The 17,012-nt window shown below is 49.6% G+C and overlaps 1 protein-coding gene across 2 annotated transcripts in view; it reads left to right on the forward strand.

Moving 5' to 3' along the window:
* Positions 1–17,012, forward strand: part of LOC118373983 (girdin-like) — a 63,992-nt gene that overhangs the window by 7,536 nt on the left and 39,444 nt on the right. For both annotated transcript variants that reach the window (XM_052513988.1, XM_052513991.1), the window contains exons 4-14: positions 72–141; positions 249–307; positions 475–558; positions 688–828; positions 1,082–1,230; positions 1,489–1,570; positions 1,670–1,828; positions 9,884–10,030; positions 10,140–10,329; positions 10,514–10,644; positions 10,849–10,920. In XM_052513988.1, the coding sequence (XP_052369948.1) occupies positions 72–141; positions 249–307; positions 475–558; positions 688–828; positions 1,082–1,230; positions 1,489–1,570; positions 1,670–1,828; positions 9,884–10,030; positions 10,140–10,329; positions 10,514–10,644; positions 10,849–10,920 (1,284 nt within the window). The remainder of the gene's footprint in view (positions 1–71; positions 142–248; positions 308–474; positions 559–687; positions 829–1,081; positions 1,231–1,488; positions 1,571–1,669; positions 1,829–9,883; positions 10,031–10,139; positions 10,330–10,513; positions 10,645–10,848; positions 10,921–17,012) is intronic.

Consider the following 17,012-nt stretch of genomic DNA (forward strand, 5'->3'; position numbering starts at 1 on the left):
ATGTGGTTAGGGAAATTTCAATAAATAAATCTTTGAATCATTTCAAGCTCTCCCTCTGATTCTGTCTACAGGAAGACCTACAGCAGCTGATTCTGATGCCTCTTCCGAACATTGCCATTTTGGGGCAAGACCCCCTAACAGGTAAAAAGAGCCAGTTGAAAGTACATAATCTCTGATTGGGCTCCTATGTTGTCTATGAGAGTATGATGGGAACAAGAGAGTCATAAGAGTGGTATCTGTGTCTTCAGAGGCAGCAGTGGAGGAGTTGAGGAGATTGCTCCTGCTCTTACTGGGATGTGCTGTACAGGTGATTTCTCACACACACACACACACACACACACACACACACACACACACACACACACACACACACACACACACACACACACACACACACACACACACACACACACACACACACACACACACACACACACACAACTTTACTGACTACTCTTTGTTGATCAACAACAGTGTGAGAGGAAGGAAACATTCATACAGCAAATCCAGTCGCTGGACATCGAGACTCAAACTGCCATTGCCAACTGTATCCAGGAGGTCAGTTCAGTTCCCTACTCATTTATTCATATCCACTATTAACGTTCACCACGTCAGCCATTTTGTGCTGGAATGCTCAGTCACATACTGTTATTACCATAGAGAGGTAAGAAACTGTTTTTCCTGCAGGTGACCCAGGACCCCAGAGCGGTGCTGCCGCTGCAGTGGGGGGAGCTGGGAGGGCTGGAGGGGGTGGAGCTACAGGTGCTGTTTGGCTCCATGGCCAGACAGATCCAAGGCCTGCTGGCACAGAGGGACACACACCTGGAGGTACACAGACAAATACTCACAAATAGGTCCAGAGCAACAAAGAGGAATTGAATGATGAAACCAGGCCTTTCAGCCTCTATAGGAGAGTGTATTCCAAATGAAAGCATCACGGTGTCAAACCTGATTTAAAAAGCTCTAAGGGTTTCTTCCTCTCCGAGATTCACACAGAACCTGATCCTGATTTCATCACCTTCCTATCATCTCTCTCCGTCTCTCTTTTTCCTTCTGTCTCTCCCTCCGCCCTCTCTCTCAGAGGATAGCAGAGTTGTGTTGGAAGAGTGAGGTCCATCAGGCTGAGTCTGTCATGGCAACCCGAGGTGGTCACGTTGACGAGCAGCCCCAGGGTCTGGCTGTCCAGCTAGCAGACAGCAGGGCCAAACTACGACGCCTCAAACAAGAACTGTAAGACGTGTGTGTATGCTTGTGTGTGTGAGTCTGTCATGTCAGTGTGTGCATCAACACTTTTTAAGTTGGAGGAAGACTTTTCTTTGAGAGATGTCTGGTAACTGTGAGAACTACATACAGTATGTCGTCCATTTCTAGGGAATACAAAGACAAGTGTGTGTTTAAGGTTTTTAAATTGGAAGAGGACTATTCTGTAAGAGGTGTCTGTAGTTTAGTAGTACAATACTATTGCAATAATGACGTCTGTTTCTAAAGGGAAGACAAAGGGGATCAACTATTGGATCACAAGCAGGAAGTACAAACTATGGACGAGCAGCTGAAGAAACTTCAGAAAGAGGTAAGATTTTCTCTGGTATCACTACCAGTAACTGGACCAGAACTTTCTGCTACTTTTGTCCTCCTCTAACCTCACCTCTATCTTGTGTGTGTTGGGCAGAACCGCAGTCTTCAGGGTGAGGTGCGGGGAATGCGAGCGTTGCGTGACGAGCTGGACTGTCTTCGTGACCGTGCAGGCAGAGCCGAGCAGCTGCAGACAGAAGTACAGAGCTGCACTCATAGACTACGCAGCCTGGAAGTCACTCGCACACAACTGAAGGTATCTCCACCAATACACTGCACACTGTTTAGTATACAGAGACACTATTGAGGGTTTCTACACTTATACACTACACACTGTTTAGTACACAGAGACTCTACTGAAGGTATCACCTGTCTCGGTCTCTGTCCCCCGTCTCTATGTCTATGTGTCTATCCCCTGTCTCTCTCCCTCTCTCTGTCTCTGTGTCTATCCCCTCTCTATCTTTGTCTCTATCCCCTGTCTCTGTCTCTATCCCCGGTCTCTGTCTCTATCCCCGGTCTCTGTCTCTATCCCCGGTCTCTGTCTCTATCCCCGGTCTCTGTCTCTATCCCCGGTCTCTGTCTCTATCCCCTGTCTCTGTCTCTATCCCCTGTCTCTGTCTCTATCCCCTGTCTCTGTCTCTATCCCCGGTCTCTGTCTCTATCCCCGGTCTCTGTCTCTATCCCCGGTCTCTGTCTCTATCCCCGGTCTCTGTCTCTATCCCCGGTCTCTGTCTCTATCCCCTGTCTCTGTCTCTATCCCCGGTCTCTGTCTCTATCCCCGGTCTCTGTCTCTATCCCCGGTCTCTGTCTCTATCCCCGGTCTCTGTCTCTATCCCCGGTCTCTGTCTCTATCCCCGGTCTCTGTCTCTATCCCCGGTCTCTGTCTCTATCCCCGGTCTTTGTCTCTATCCCCGGTCTTTGTCTCTATCCCCGGTCTCTGTCTCTATCCCCGGTCTCTGTCTCTATCCCCGGTCTCTGTCTCTATCCCCTGTCTGTCTCTATCCCCTGTCTCTGTCTCTATCCCCTGTCTCTGTCTCTATCCCCGGTCTCTGTTTCTTTCTCTCTCTCTGTTTCTATTCCCTATTCCTGTCTCTTTCTCTGTCTCTATCCCCTGTCCCCATCTCTCTCTGTTTCTATTCCCTGTCTCTGACTCTTTCTCTCTCTCTGTCTCTATCCCCTGTCCCCGTCTCTCTCTGTTTCTATTCCCTGTCCCTGTTTCTGACTCTTTCTCTCTGTCTGTCTGTCTCTATCCCCATCTCTCTCTGTCTCTATCCCCTGTCCCTGTCTCGGACTCTTTCTCTCTGTCTGTCTCTATCCCCTGTCCCCATCTCTCTCTGTCTCTATCCCCTGTCCCTGTCTGACTCTTTCTCTCTCTCTGTTTCTATCCCTTGTCCCTGTCTCTGACTCTTTCTCTCTCTCTCTGTTTCTATTCCCTGTCCCTGACTCTTTCTCTCTCTCTGTCTCTATCCCCTGTCCCCGTCTCTCTCTGTCTCTATCCCCTGTCCCTGTCTCTTTCTCTCTCTCTGTCTCTATCCCCTGTCCCCATCTCTCTCTGTCTCTATCCCCTGTCTCTGACTCTTTCTCTCTCTCTGTCTCTATCCCCTGTCCCCATCTCTCTCTGTCTCTATCCCCTGTCCCTGTCTGACTCTTTCTCTCTCTCTGTCTCTATCCCCTGTCCCTGTCTCTGACTCTTTCTCTCTCTCTATCCCCTGTCCCCGTCTCTCTCTGTCTCTATCCCCTGTCCCTGTCTCTTTCTCTCTCTCTGTCTCTATCCCCTGTCCCTGTCTCTTTCTCTCTCTGTCTCTATCCCCTGTCCCCATCTCTCTCTGTCTCTATCCCCTGTCCCCATCTCTCTCTGTCTCTATCCCCTGTCCCCATCTCTCTCTGTCTCTATCCCCTGTCCCCATCTCTCTCTGTCTCTATCCCCTGTCCCCGTCTCTCTCTGTCTCTATCCCCTGTCCCCATCTCTCTCTGTCTCTATCCCCTGTCCCCATCTCTCTCTGTCTCTATCCCCTGTCCCCATCTCTCTCTGTCTCTATCCCCTGTCCCCATCTCTCTCTGTCTCTATCCCCTGTCCCCGTCTCTCTCTGTCTCTATCCCCTGACCCCATCTCTCTCTGTCTCTATCCCCTGTCCCCATCTCTCTCTGTCTCTATCCCCTGTCCCCATCTCTCTCTGTCTCTATCCCTGTCCCCATCTCTCTCTGTCTCTATCCCCTGTCCCCATCTCTCTCTGTCTCTATCCCCTGTCCCCGTCTCTCTCTGTCTCTATCCCTGTCCCCGTCTCTCTCTGTCTCTATCCCTGTCCCCGTCTCTCTCTGTCTCTATCCCTGTCCCCGTCTCTCTCTGTCTCTATCCCCTGTCCCCATCTCTCTCTGTCTCTATCCCCTGTCCCCGTCTCTCTCTGTCTCTATCCCTGACCCCATCTCTCTCTGTCTCTATCCCCTGTCCCCATCTCTCTCTGTCTCTATCCCCTGTCCCCATCTCTCTCTGTCTCTATCCCCTGTCCCCATCTCTCTCTGTCTCTATCCCCTGTCCCCATCTCTCTCTGTCTCTATCCCTGTCCCCATCTCTCTCTGTCTCTATCCCCTGTCCCCATCTCTCTCTGTCTCTATCCCTGTCCCCATCCCCTGTCCCCGTCTCTCTCTGTCTCTATCCCTGTCCCCGTCTCTCTCTGTCTCTATCCCCTGTCCCCATCTCTCTCTGTCTCTATCCCCTGTCCCCATCTCTCTCTGTCTCTATCCCTGTCCCCATCTCTCTCTGTCTCTATCCCCTGTCCCCATCTCTCTCTGTCTCTATCCCCTGTCCCCATCTCTCTCTGTCTCTATCCCTGTCCCCATCTCTCTCTGTCTCTATCCCCTGTCCCTGTCTGACTCTTTCTCTCTCTGTCTCTATCCCTTGTCCCTGTCTGACTCTTTCTCTCTCTCTGTCTCTATCCCTGTCCCCATCTCTCTCTGTCTCTATCCCCTGTCCCCATCTCTCTCTGTCTCCATCTCTCTCTGTCTCTATCCCCTGTCCCCATCTCTCTCTGTCTCTATCCCCTGTCCCCATCTCTCTCTGTCTCTATCCCCTGTCCCCATCTCTCTCTGTCTCTATCCCCTGTCCCCATCTCTCTCTGTCTCTATCCCTGTCCCCATCTCTCTCTGTCTCTATCCCCTGTCCCCATCTCTCTCTGTCTCTATCCCCTGTCCCTGTCTGACTCTTTCTCTCTCTGTCTCTATCCCCTGTCCCTGTCTGACTTTCTCTCTCTCTGTCTCTATCCCCTGTCCCTGTCTGACTCTTTCTCTCTCTCTGTCTCTATCCCCTGTCCCCATCTCTCTCTGTCTCTATCCCCTGTCCCCATCTCTCTCTGTCTCTATCCCCTGTCCCCATCTCTCTCTGTCTCTATCCCCTGTCCCCATCTCTCTCTGTCTCTATCCCCTGTCCCCATCTCTCTCTGTCTCTATCCCCTGTCCCCATCTCTCTCTGTCTCTATCCCCTGTCCCCATCTCTCTCTGTCTCTATCCCCTGTCCCCGTCTCTGACTCTTTCTCTCTCTCTGTCTCTATCCCCTGTCCCTGTCTGACTCTTTCTCTCTCTGTCTCTATCCCCTGTCCCTGTCTGACTTTCTCTCTCTCTGTCTCTATCCCCTGTCCCCATCTCTCTCTGTCTCTATCCCCTGTCCCCGTCTCTCTCTGTCTCTATCCCCTGTCCCCGTCTCTGACTCTTTCTCTCTCTCTGTCTCTATCCCCTGTCCCCATCTCTCTCTGTCTCTATCCCCTGTCCCCATCTCTCTCTGTCTCTATCCCCTGTCCCCATCTCTCTCTGTCTCTATCCCCTGTCCCCATCTCTGACTCTTTCTCTCTCTCTGTCTCTATCCCCTGTCCCTGTCTGACTCTTTCTCTCTCTGTCTCTATCCCCTGTCCCTGTCTGACTCTTTCTCTCTCTGTCTCTATCCCCTGTCCCTGTCTGACTCTTTCTCTCTCTCTGTCTCTATCCCCTGTCCCTGTCTGACTCTTAATCTCTCTCTGTCTCTATCCCCTGTCCCTGTCTGACTCTTAATCTCTCTCTGTCTCTATCCCCTGTCCCCATCTCTCTCTGTCTCTATCCCCTGTCCCTGTCTGACTCTTTCTCTCTCTCTGTCTCTATCCCTGTCCCCATCTCTCTCTGTCTCTATCCCCTGTCCCTGTCTGACTCTTTCTCTCTCTCTGTCTCTATCCCCTGTCCCTGTCTGACTCTTAATCTCTCTCTGTCTCTATCCCCTGTCCCTGTCTGACTCTTTCTCTCTCTGTCTCTATCCCCTGTCCCTGTCTGACTCTTTCTCTCTCTCTGTCTCTATCCCCTGTCCCTGTCTGACTCTTTCTCTCTCTGTCTCTATCCCCTGTCCCTGTCTGACTCTTTCTCTCTCTCTGTCTCTATCCCCTGTCCCCATCTCTCTCTGTCTCTATCCCCTGTCCCCATCTCTGACTCTTTCTCTCTCTCTGTCTCTATCCCCTGTCCCTGTCTGACTCTTTCTCTCTCTGTCTGTCTCTATCCCCTGTCCCCATCTCTCTCTGTCTCTATCCCCTGTCCCCGTCTCTGACTCTTTCTCTCTCTCTGTCTCTATCCCCTGTCCCCATCTCTCTCTGTCTCTATCCCCTGTCCCCATCTCTCTCTGTCTCTATCCCCTGTCCCCATCTCTGACTCTTTCTCTCTCTGTCTGTCTCTATCCCCTGTCCCCGTCTCTGACTCTTTCTCTCTCTGTCTGTCTCTATCCCCTGTCCCCATCTCTCTCTGTCTCTATCCCCTGTCCCCATCTCTCTCTGTCTCTATCCCCTGTCCCCATCTCTGACTCTTTCTCTCTCTCTGTCTCTATCCCCTGTCCCTGTCTGACTCTTTCTCTCTCTGTCTGTCTCTATCCCCTGTCCCCATCTCTCTCTGTCTCTATCCCCTGTCCCCGTCTCTGACTCTTTCTCTCTCTCTGTCTCTATCCCTGTCCCCATCTCTCTCTGTCTCTATCCCCTGTCCCCATCTCTCTCTGTCTCTATCCCCTGTCCCCGTCTCTGACTCTTTCTCTCTCTCTGTCTCTATCCCCTGTCCCCATCTCTCTCTGTCTCTATCCCCTGTCCCCATCTCTCTCTGTCTCTATCCCCTGTCCCCGTCTCTGACTCTTTCTCTCTCTCTGTCTCTATCCCCTGTCCCCATCTCTCTCTGTCTCTATCCCCTGTCCCCATCTCTCTCTGTCTCTATCCCCTGTCCCCATCTCTCTCTGTCTCTATCCCCTGTCCCCATCTCTGACTCTTTCTCTCTCTCTGTCTCTATCCCCTGTCCCTGTCTGACTCTTTCTCTCTCTGTCTCTATCCCCTGTCCCCATCTCTGACTCTTTCTCTCTCTCTGTCTCTATCCCCTGTCCCTGTCTGACTCTTTCTCTCTCTGTCTCTATCCCCTGTCCCCATCTCTGACTCTTTCTCTCTCTCTGTCTCTATCCCCTGTCCCTGTCTGACTCTTTCTCTCTCTGTCTCTATCCCCTGTCCCTGTCTGACTCTTTCTCTCTCTCTGTCTCTATCCCCTGTCCCTGTCTGACTCTTAATCTCTCTCTGTCTCTATCCCCTGTCCCTGTCTGACTCTTTCTCTCTCTCTGTCTCTATCCCCTGTCCCCATCTCTGACTCTTTCTCTCTCTCTGTCTCTATCCCCTGTCCCTGTCTGACTCTTTCTCTCTCTGTCTGTCTCTATCCCCTGTCCCCATCTCTCTCTGTCTCTATCCCCTGTCCCCGTCTCTGACTCTTTCTCTCTCTCTGTCTCTATCCCCTGTCCCTGTCTGACTCTTTCTCTCTCTCTGTCTCTATCCCCTGTCCCCATCTCTCTCTGTCTCTATCCCCTGTCCCCATCTCTCTCTGTCTCTATCCCCTGTCCCCATCTCTCTCTGTCTCTATCCCCTGTCCCCATCTCTCTCTGTCTCTATCCCCTGTCCCCATCTCTCTCTGTCTCTATCCCCTGTCCCCGTCTCTGACTCTTTCTCTCTCTCTGTCTCTATCCCCTGTCCCCATCTCTCTCTGTCTCTATCCCCTGTCCCTGTCTGACTCTTTCTCTCTCTCTGTCTCTATCCCCTGTCCCCATCTCTCTCTGTCTCTATCCCCCGTCCCCATCTCTGACTCTTTCTCTCTCTCTGTCTCTATCCCCTGTCCCCATCTCTCTCTGTCTCTATCCCCTGTCCCTGTCTGACTCTTTCTCTCTCTCTATCCCTGTCCCTGTCTGACTCTTTCTCTCTCTCTGTCTCTATCCCCTGTCCCTGTCTGACTCTTAATCTCTCTGTCTCTATCCCCTGTCCCCATCTCTCTCGGTCTCTATCCCCTGTCCCCATCTCTCTCTGTCTCTATCCCCTGTCCCTGTCTGACTCTTTCTCTCTCTGTCTCTATCCCCTGTCCCTGTCTGACTCTTTCTCTCTCTGTCTCTATCCCCTGTCCCTGTCTGACTCTTTCTCTCTCTCTGTCTCTATCCCCTGTCCCTGTCTGACTCTTTCTCTCTCTCTGTCTCTATCCCCTGTCCCTGTCTGACTCTTTCTCTCTCTCTGTCTCTATCCCCTGTCCCTGTCTGACTCTTTCTCTCTCTCTGTCTCTATCCCCTGTCCCTGTCTGACTCTTTCTCTCTCTGTCTCTATCCCCTGTCCCTGTCTGACTCTTTCTCTCTCTCTGTCTCTATCCCCTGTCCCTGTCTGACTCTTTCTCTCTCTCTGTCTCTATCCCCTGTCCCTGTCTGACTCTTAATCTCTCTGTCTCTATCCCCTGTCCCCATCTCTCTCTGTCTCTATCCCCTGTCCCAATCTCTCTCTGTCTCTATCCCCTGTCCCTGTCTGACTCTTTCTCTCTCTGTCTCTATCCCCTGTCCCTGTCTGACTCTTTCTCTCTCTCTATCCCCTGTCCCTGTCTGACTCTTTCTCTCTCTCTGTCTCTATCCCCTGTCCCTGTCTGACTCTTAATCTCTCTGTCTCTATCCCCTGTCCCCATCTCTCTCGGTCTCTATCCCCTGTCCCCATCTCTCTCTGTCTCTATCCCCTGTCCCCATCTCTCTCGGTCTCTATCCCCTGTCCCCATCTCTCTCTGTCTCTATCCCCTGTCCCTGTCTGACTCTTTCTCTCTCTCTGTCTCTATCCCCTGTCCCTGTCTGACTCTTTCTCTCTCTCTGTCTCTATCCCCCTGTCCCCATCTCTCTGTCTGTCTCTATCCCCTGTCCCCATCTCTCTCTGTCTCTATCCCCTGTCCCCATCTCTGACTCTTTCTCTCTCTCTGTCTCTATCCCTGTCCCTGTCTGACTCTTTCTCTCTCTCTGTCTCTATCCCCTGTCCCTGTCTGACTCTTTCTCTCTCTGTCTCTATCCCCTGTCCCTGTCTCTTTCTCTCTGTCTGTCTCTATCCCCTGTCCCCATCTCTCTCTGTCTCTATCCCCTGTCCCCATCTCTGACTCTTTCTCTCTCTCTGTCTCTATCCCCTGTCCCCATCTCTCTCTGTCTCTATCCCCTGTCCCTGTCTCTGACTCTCTCTCTGTCTCTATCCCCCTGTCCCCGTCTGACTCTTTCTCTCTCTCTGTCTCTATCCCCTGTCCCCGTCTCTCTCTGTCTCTATCCCCTGTCCCCATCTCTGACTCTTTCTCTCTCTCTGTCTCTATCCCCTGTCCCTGTCTGACTCTTTCTCTCTCTCTGTCTCTATCCCCTGTCCCTGTCTGACTCTTTCTCTCTCTGTCTCTATCCCCTGTCCCTGTCTCTTTCTCTCTGTCTGTCTCTATCCCCTGTCCCCATCTCTCTCTGTCTCTATCCCTGTCCCCATCTCTGACTCTTTCTCTCTCTCTGTCTCTATCCCCTGTCCCCATCTCTCTCTGTCTCTATCCCCTGTCCCTGTCTCTGACTCTCTCTCTGTCTCTATCCCCCTGTCCCCGTCTGACTCTTTCTCTCTCTCTGTCTCTATCCCCTGTCCCCATCTCTGACTCTTTCTCTCTCTCTGTCTCTATCCCCTGTCCCTGTCTGACTCTTTCTCTCTCTCTGTCTCTATCCCCTGTCCCTGTCTGACTCTTTCTCTCTCTGTCTCTATCCCCTGTCCCTGTCTCTTTCTCTCTGTCTGTCTCTATCCCCTGTCCCCATCTCTCTCTGTCTCTATCCCCTGTCCCCATCTCTGACTCTTTCTCTCTCTCTGTCTCTATCCCCTGTCCCCATCTCTCTCTGTCTCTATCCCCTGTCCCTGTCTCTGACTCTCTCTCTGTCTCTATCCCCCTGTCCCCGTCTGACTCTTTCTCTCTCTCTGTCTCTATCCCCTGTCCCCGTCTCTCTCTGCGTCTCTGTCCCGTCTCTGTATGGCGCCCCCCATAGGAGCAGCAGCAGCTGTGTGTGGCACTGCAGGAGACCCGGGTCCTGCTGGAGGAGCAGCTGGTGGACACACGACAACGCTGCTCGAGCCTACGTGAGCTGGAGAGAGACAATCTACTGCTGCGACGAAGACTCATAGACCTGGAGGGGGTAGGTAATGATGGTAATGTGTGTGTGGTAATGTGTTTCTGAATCACAAGTAAGACATTTGGCTCACGTAGATATTTCCCCTAATTTGTTGGTGTCTGTGTGTGTGTAGGAGCGGGATACTGAGAGGCAGAGGGTCGATGAGCTGTTAGAGATGAATATGGGCCTGGAGGCAGAGCTTAGACAGGAGCTTAGACATAACAACAATACAGGCACGATGACAGCGGCTCCACATTTCCACCAATTGGAGGTGGAGTCTGATGAGGAGGCTGGGCTAAGAGTGGAGCTAAGAGAAGAGATTGGTCAGTCAGTCTGCCTGTCTGTTGTGTGTCTTTTCAGTTAAATTAGATTATTTTCAACAACCCCTCCTCTCTAATTCAAATTCAAATAAGCTTTAATGGCATGAATGGTACCACTGTTGCCAAAGCAATTAAATATATATCCCTCCCTCTCCACTCCCTCTCTCTCTCATTCTCTCTCTCTCAGATCTGAAGCCTCTGAGTGTGGAGGTGGGCGAGGCATCGTCACTGAGGCTTCTGGGAGCTGAGAATGAGAACGCTGAGCTGAGGAGACGCCTGGAGGACCTGCAGTCCGAACAGGAGTTCAGGGGTCAGAGGGTAAGGGTCACGAGAGTCGATCTATCAAAATGGATCGAGTCTAGGTTAAACCTCCAGGGGGCAGGCAAAGGCAACAGTAGCAAGGAACAGTAAAGAAGAATGAGACTCTACACAGGGAGCCTTGTGGCTTGCCAAGTACTTGTATTAGTGTCCAGGCTAAGGGCACTGCTATTGGAGGATCCAACTGTCTGCTATGTTTTGCAGCAAGCTGATTTGCCGGAGGTGAGGGAGGAGCTGGCCTGTCTGGATGCAGAACATCAGAATACGCTAAGAGAGGTGAGCTGATGTGACCGACTTTGTTAACCCTCTGAGCTAAAGCCTAGGCATTAGGAGGCTAACAAAAGTATTTAGGTCTTAAGAGAACGCTATTCATCATGTGGGTCACTAAACCGTTACAGTGATGTTTACAGTGCATTCAGAAAGTATTCAGACCCCTTCACTTTTGCCACATTCTGTTACAGCCTTACTCTAAAATGATTTTTTTTAAAAAATGTCCTCATCAATCTACACACAATACCCCATAATGACAAAGCGAAAACAGGTTTTTAGAAATGTTTGCAAAAAAAAATAAACAGAAATACCTTATTTACATAAGTATTCAGACCCTTTGCTACAAGACTCAAAATTGAGCTCTGGTGCATCCTGTTTCCATTGATCATCCTTGAGAGGTTTATACATCTTGATTGGAGATGGGAGAGGCAGGACATGCAGCGCGATCTTTGTCAGAAATAGAACTGACTTCTATTTTACCTCTTGGCAAAGCAGACGCTCGTTGGCGGGCGCGAGCAGTGTGGGTGCAATAACATAGATTTCTAAATTATTTTGCGACACGAGTGCAGGCGCAGGCGACGCAAGCGATGTAGTCAGCCTGTCAGACCATGAGAAACAAGAATCAACATCTGGAGGAAACCTGGCACCATCCGTACAGTGAAGCATGGTGGTGGTAGCATCATGCTGTGGGGATGTTTTTCAGCGGCAGGGACTGGAGGACTAGTCAGGATCGAGGGAAAGATTTTTAATTTTTTAATTTTTTTTATTTCACCTTTATTTAACCAGGTAGGCTAGTTGAGAACAAGTTCTCATTTGCAACTGCGACCTGGCCAAGATAAAGCATAGCAGTGTGAACAGACAACACAGAGTTACACATGGAGTAAACAATTAGCAAGTCAATAACACAGTAGAAAAAAATGGGCAGTCTATATACAATGTGTGCAAAAGGCATGAGGAGGTAGGCGAATAATACAATTTTGCAGATTAACACTGGAGTGATAAATGATCAGATGGTCATGTACAGGTAGAGATATTGGTGTGCAAAAGAGCAGAAAAGTAAATAAATAAAAACAGTATAAAAACAGTATGGGAATGAGGTAGGTGAAAATGGGTGAGCTATTTACCTATAGACTATGTACAGCTGCAGCGATCGGTTAGCTGCTCGGATAGCTGATGTTTGAAGTTGGTGAGGGAGATAAAAGTCTCCAACTTCAGCGATTTTTGCAATTCGTTCCAGTCACAGGCCGCAGAGTACTGGAACGAAAGGCGGCCAAATGAGGTGTTGGCTTTAGGGATGATCAGTGAGATACACCTGCTGGAGCGCGTGCTACGGATGGGTGTTGCCATCGTGACCAGTGAACTGAGATAAGGCGGAGCTTTACCTAGCATGGACTTGTAGATGACCTGGAGCCAGTGGGTCTGGCGACGAATATGTAGTGAGGGCCAGCCGACTAGAGCATACAAGTCGCAGTGGTGGGTGGTATAAGGTGCTTTAGTGACAAAACGGATGGCACTGTGATAGACTGCATCCAGTTTGCTGAGTAGAGTGTTGGAAGCCATTTTGTAGATGACATCGCCGAAGTCGAGGATCGGTAGGATAGTCAGTTTTACTAGGGTAAGCTTGGCAGCGTGAGTGAAGGAGGCTTTGTTGCGGAATAGAAAGCCGACTCTTGATTTGATTTTCGATTGGGGATGTTTGATGTGAGTCTGGTTAGGAGAGTTTGCAGTCTAGCCAGACACCTAGGTACTTATAGATGTCCACATATTCAAGGTCGGAACCATCCAGGGTGGTGATGCTAGTCGGGCATGCGGGTGCAGGCAGCGATCGGTTGAAAAGCATGCATTTGGTTTTACTCGCGTTTAAGAGCAGTTGGAGGCCACGGAAGGAGTGCTGTATGGCATTGAAGCTCGTTTGGAGGTTTGATAGCACAGTGTCCAATGACGGGCCGAAAGTATATAGAATGGTGTCGTCTGCGTAGAGGTGGATCAGGGAATCGCCCGCAGCAAGAGCAACATCATTGATATATACAGAGAAAAGAGTCGGCCCGAGAATTGAACCCTGTGGCACCCCCATAGAGACTGCCAGAGGACCGGACAACATGCCCTCCGATTTGACACACTGAACTCTGTCTGCAAAGTAATTGGTGAACCAGGCAAGGCAGTCATCCGAAAAACCGAGGCTGTTGAGTCTGCCGATAAGAATATGGTGATTGACAGAGTCGAAAGCCTTGGCGAGGTCGATGAAGAGGGCTGCACAGTACTGTCTTTTATCGATGGCGGTTATGATATCGTTTAGTACCTTGAGTGTGGCTGAGGTGCACCCGTGACCGGCTCGGAAACGGAGCAAAGTACAGAGAGATCCTTAATGAAACCTGCTCCAGAGCGCTCAGGACTTCAGACTGGGGCGAAGGTTCACCTTCCAACAGGACAACGACCCTAAGCACTCAGCCAAGACAACTCAGTAGTGGCTTCAGGACAAGTCCCTGAATGTCCTTGAGTGGCCCAGCCAAAGCCTGGACTTGAACCCATTCGAACATTTCTGGCATCATACCCAAGGAGACTCAAGGCTGCAATCACTACCAAAGGTGCTTCAACAAAGCACTGAGTAAAGGGTCTTAATACTTCTATAAATGTGGTATTTCATTTTTTTATTTTTAATAAATTTTCAAAAATATCAAAACACCTGTTTTTTCTTTGTCATTATTGGGTATTGTGTGTAGATGTATGAGGGGACAAAGTATTCAATCCATTTTAGAATAAGGCTGTAATGTAACAAAATGTGGAAAAAGTCAAGGGGTCTGAATACTTTCCAAAGGCACTGTATCTAGATGTGACCTCACTGTCGTCTGACATGTATCTAGATGTGACCTCACTGTCGTCTGACATGTATCTAGATGTGATCTCACTGTGCCGTCTGACATGTATCTAGATGTGATCTCACTGTGTCGTCTGACATGTATCTAGATGTGATCTCACTGTGTCGTCTGACATGTATCTAGATGTGATCTCACTGTGCCGTCTGACATGTATCTAGATGTGACCTCACTGTGTCGTCTGACATGTATCTAGATGTGACCTCACTGTGTCGTCTGACATGTATCTAGATGTGACCTCACTGTGCCGTCTGACATGTATCTAGATGTGACCTCACTGTGTCGTCTGACATGTATTTAGATGTGACCTCACTGTGTCGTCTGACATGTATTTAGATGTGACCTCACTGTGTCGTCTGACATGTATCTAGATGTGACCTCACCGTGCCGTCTGACATGTATCTAGATGTGACCTCACTGTGTCGTCTGACATGTATCTAGATGTGACCTCACTGTCGTCCGACATGTATTTAGATGTGACCTCACTGTGTCGTCTGACATGTATCTAGATGTGACCTCACCGTGCCGTCTGACATGTATCTAGATGTGACCTCACTGTGTCGTCTGACATGTATCTAGATGTGACCTCACTGTCGTCCGACATGTATTTAGATGTGACCTCACTGTGTCGTCTGACATGTATCTAGATGTGAACTCACTGTCGTCCGACATGTATTTAGATGTGACCTCACTGTGTCGTCTGACATGTATCTAGATGTGAACTCACTGTCGTCCGACATGTATCTAGATGTGAACTCACTGCCGTCTGACATGTATCTAGATGTGACCTCACTGTGTCGTCTGACATGTATCTAGATGTGATCTCACCGTGCCGTCTGACATGTATCTAGATGTGACCTCACTGTGTTGTCTGACATGTATCTAGATGTGATCTCACCGTGCCGTCTGACATGTATCTAGATGTGACCTCACTGTGTTGTCTGACATGTATCTAGATGTGATCTCACCGTGTCGTCTGACATGTATCTAGATGTGACCTCACTGTCGTCCGACATGTATTTAGATGTGATCTCACCGTGCCGTCTGACATGTATCTAGATGTGACCTCACTGTGTCGTCTGACATGTATCTAGATGTGATCTCACTGTGTCGTCTGACATGTATCTAGATGTGACCTCACTGTCGTCCGACATGTATTTAGATGTGATTTCACCGTGTCGTCTGACATGTATCTAGATGTGACCTCACCGTGCCGTCTGACATGTATCTAGATGTGACCTCACTGTGTCGTCTGACATGTATTTAGATGTGATCTCACCGTGCCGTCTGACATGTATCTAGATGTGACCTCACTGTGTCGTCTGACATGTATTTAGATGTGACCTCACGGTGTCGTCTGACATGTATTTAGATGTGAGCTCACCGTGTCGTCTGACATGTATCTAGATGTGACCTCACCGTGTCGTCTGACATGTATCTAGATGTGACCTCACCGTGCCGTCTGACATGTATCTAGATGTGACCTCACCGTGTCGTCTGACATGTATCTAGATGTGACCTCACCGTGCCGTCTGACATGTATCTAGATGTGACCTCACTGTGTCGTCTGACATGTATCTAGATGTGACCTCACTGTCGTCCGACATGTATTTAGATGTGACCTCACTGTGTCGTCTGACATGTATCTAGATGTGACCTCACTGTCGTCCGACATGTATTTAGATGTGACCTCACTGTGTCGTCTGACATGTATCTAGATGTGAACTCACTGTCGTCCGACATGTATTTAGATGTGATCTCACCGTGCCGTCTGACATGTATCTAGATGTGATCTCACCGTGCCGTCTGACATGTATCTAGATGTGATCTCACCGTGCCGTCTGACATGTATCTAGATGTGATCTCACCGTGCCGTCTGACATGTATCTAGATGTGACCTCACTGTGTCGTCTGACATGTATCTAGATGTGATCTCACCGTGCCGTCTGACATGTATCTAGATGTGACCTCACCGTGCCGTCTGACATGTATCTAGATGTGACCTCACTGTGCCGTCTGACATGTATCTAGATGTGACCTCACTGTGTCGTCTGACATGTATCTAGATGTGACCTCACTGTCGTCCGACATGTATTTAGATGTGATCTCACCGTGCAGTCTGACATGTATCTAGATGTGACCTCACTGTGTCGTCTGACATGTATCTAGATGTGACCTCACTGTCGTCCGACATGTATCTAGATGTGACCTCACTGTGTCGTCTGACATGTATTTAGATGTGATTTCACCGTGTCGTCTGACATGTATCTAGATGTGACCTCACCGTGCCGTCTGACATGTATCTAGATGTGATCTCACCGTGCCGTCTGACATGTATCTAGATGTGACCTCACTGTCGTCCGACATGTATCTAGATGTGACCTCACTGTGTCGTCTGACATGTATCTAGATGTGACCTCACTGTGTCGTCTGACATGTATCTAGATGTGACCTCACTGTGTCGTCTGACATGTATCTAGATGTGACCTCACCGTGTCGTCTGACATGTATCTAGATGTGACCTCACTGTGTTGTCTGACATGTATCTAGATGTGACCTCACCATGTCGTCTGACATGTATCTAGATGTGACCTCACCGTGTCGTCCGACATGTATCTAGATGTGACCTCACTGTGTTGTCTGACATGTATCTAGATGTGATCTCACCGTGCCGTCTGACATGTATTTAGATGTGACCTCACTGTGTCGTCTGACATGTATCTAGATGTGATCTCACCGTGCCGTCTGACATGTATCTAGATGTGACCTCACTGTGTCGTCTGACATGTATCTAGATGTGATCTCACCGTGCCGTCTGACATGTATCTAGATGTGACCTCACTGTGTCGTCTGACATGTATCTAGATGTGACCTCACTGTGTCGTCTGACATGTATCTAGATGTGACCTCACCGTGCCGTCTGACATGTATCTAGATGTGACCTCACTGTGTCGTCTGACATGTGTCTAGATGTGACCTCACCGTGCCGTCTGACATGTATCTAGATGTGACCTCACTGTGTCGTCTGACATGTATTTAGATGTGATCTCACCGTGCCGTCTGACATGTATCTAGATGTGATCTCACCGTGCCGTCTGACATGTATTTAGATGTGACCTCACTGTGTCGTCTGACATGTATCTAGATGTGACCTCACTGTGTCGTCTGACATGTATCTAGATGTGACCTCACTGTGTCGTCTGACATGTATCTAGATGTGACCTC

Source organism: Oncorhynchus keta, chromosome 4 (assembly GCF_023373465.1).
Source record: "Oncorhynchus keta strain PuntledgeMale-10-30-2019 chromosome 4, Oket_V2, whole genome shotgun sequence".
NCBI lineage: Eukaryota > Metazoa > Chordata > Actinopteri > Salmoniformes > Salmonidae > Oncorhynchus > Oncorhynchus keta.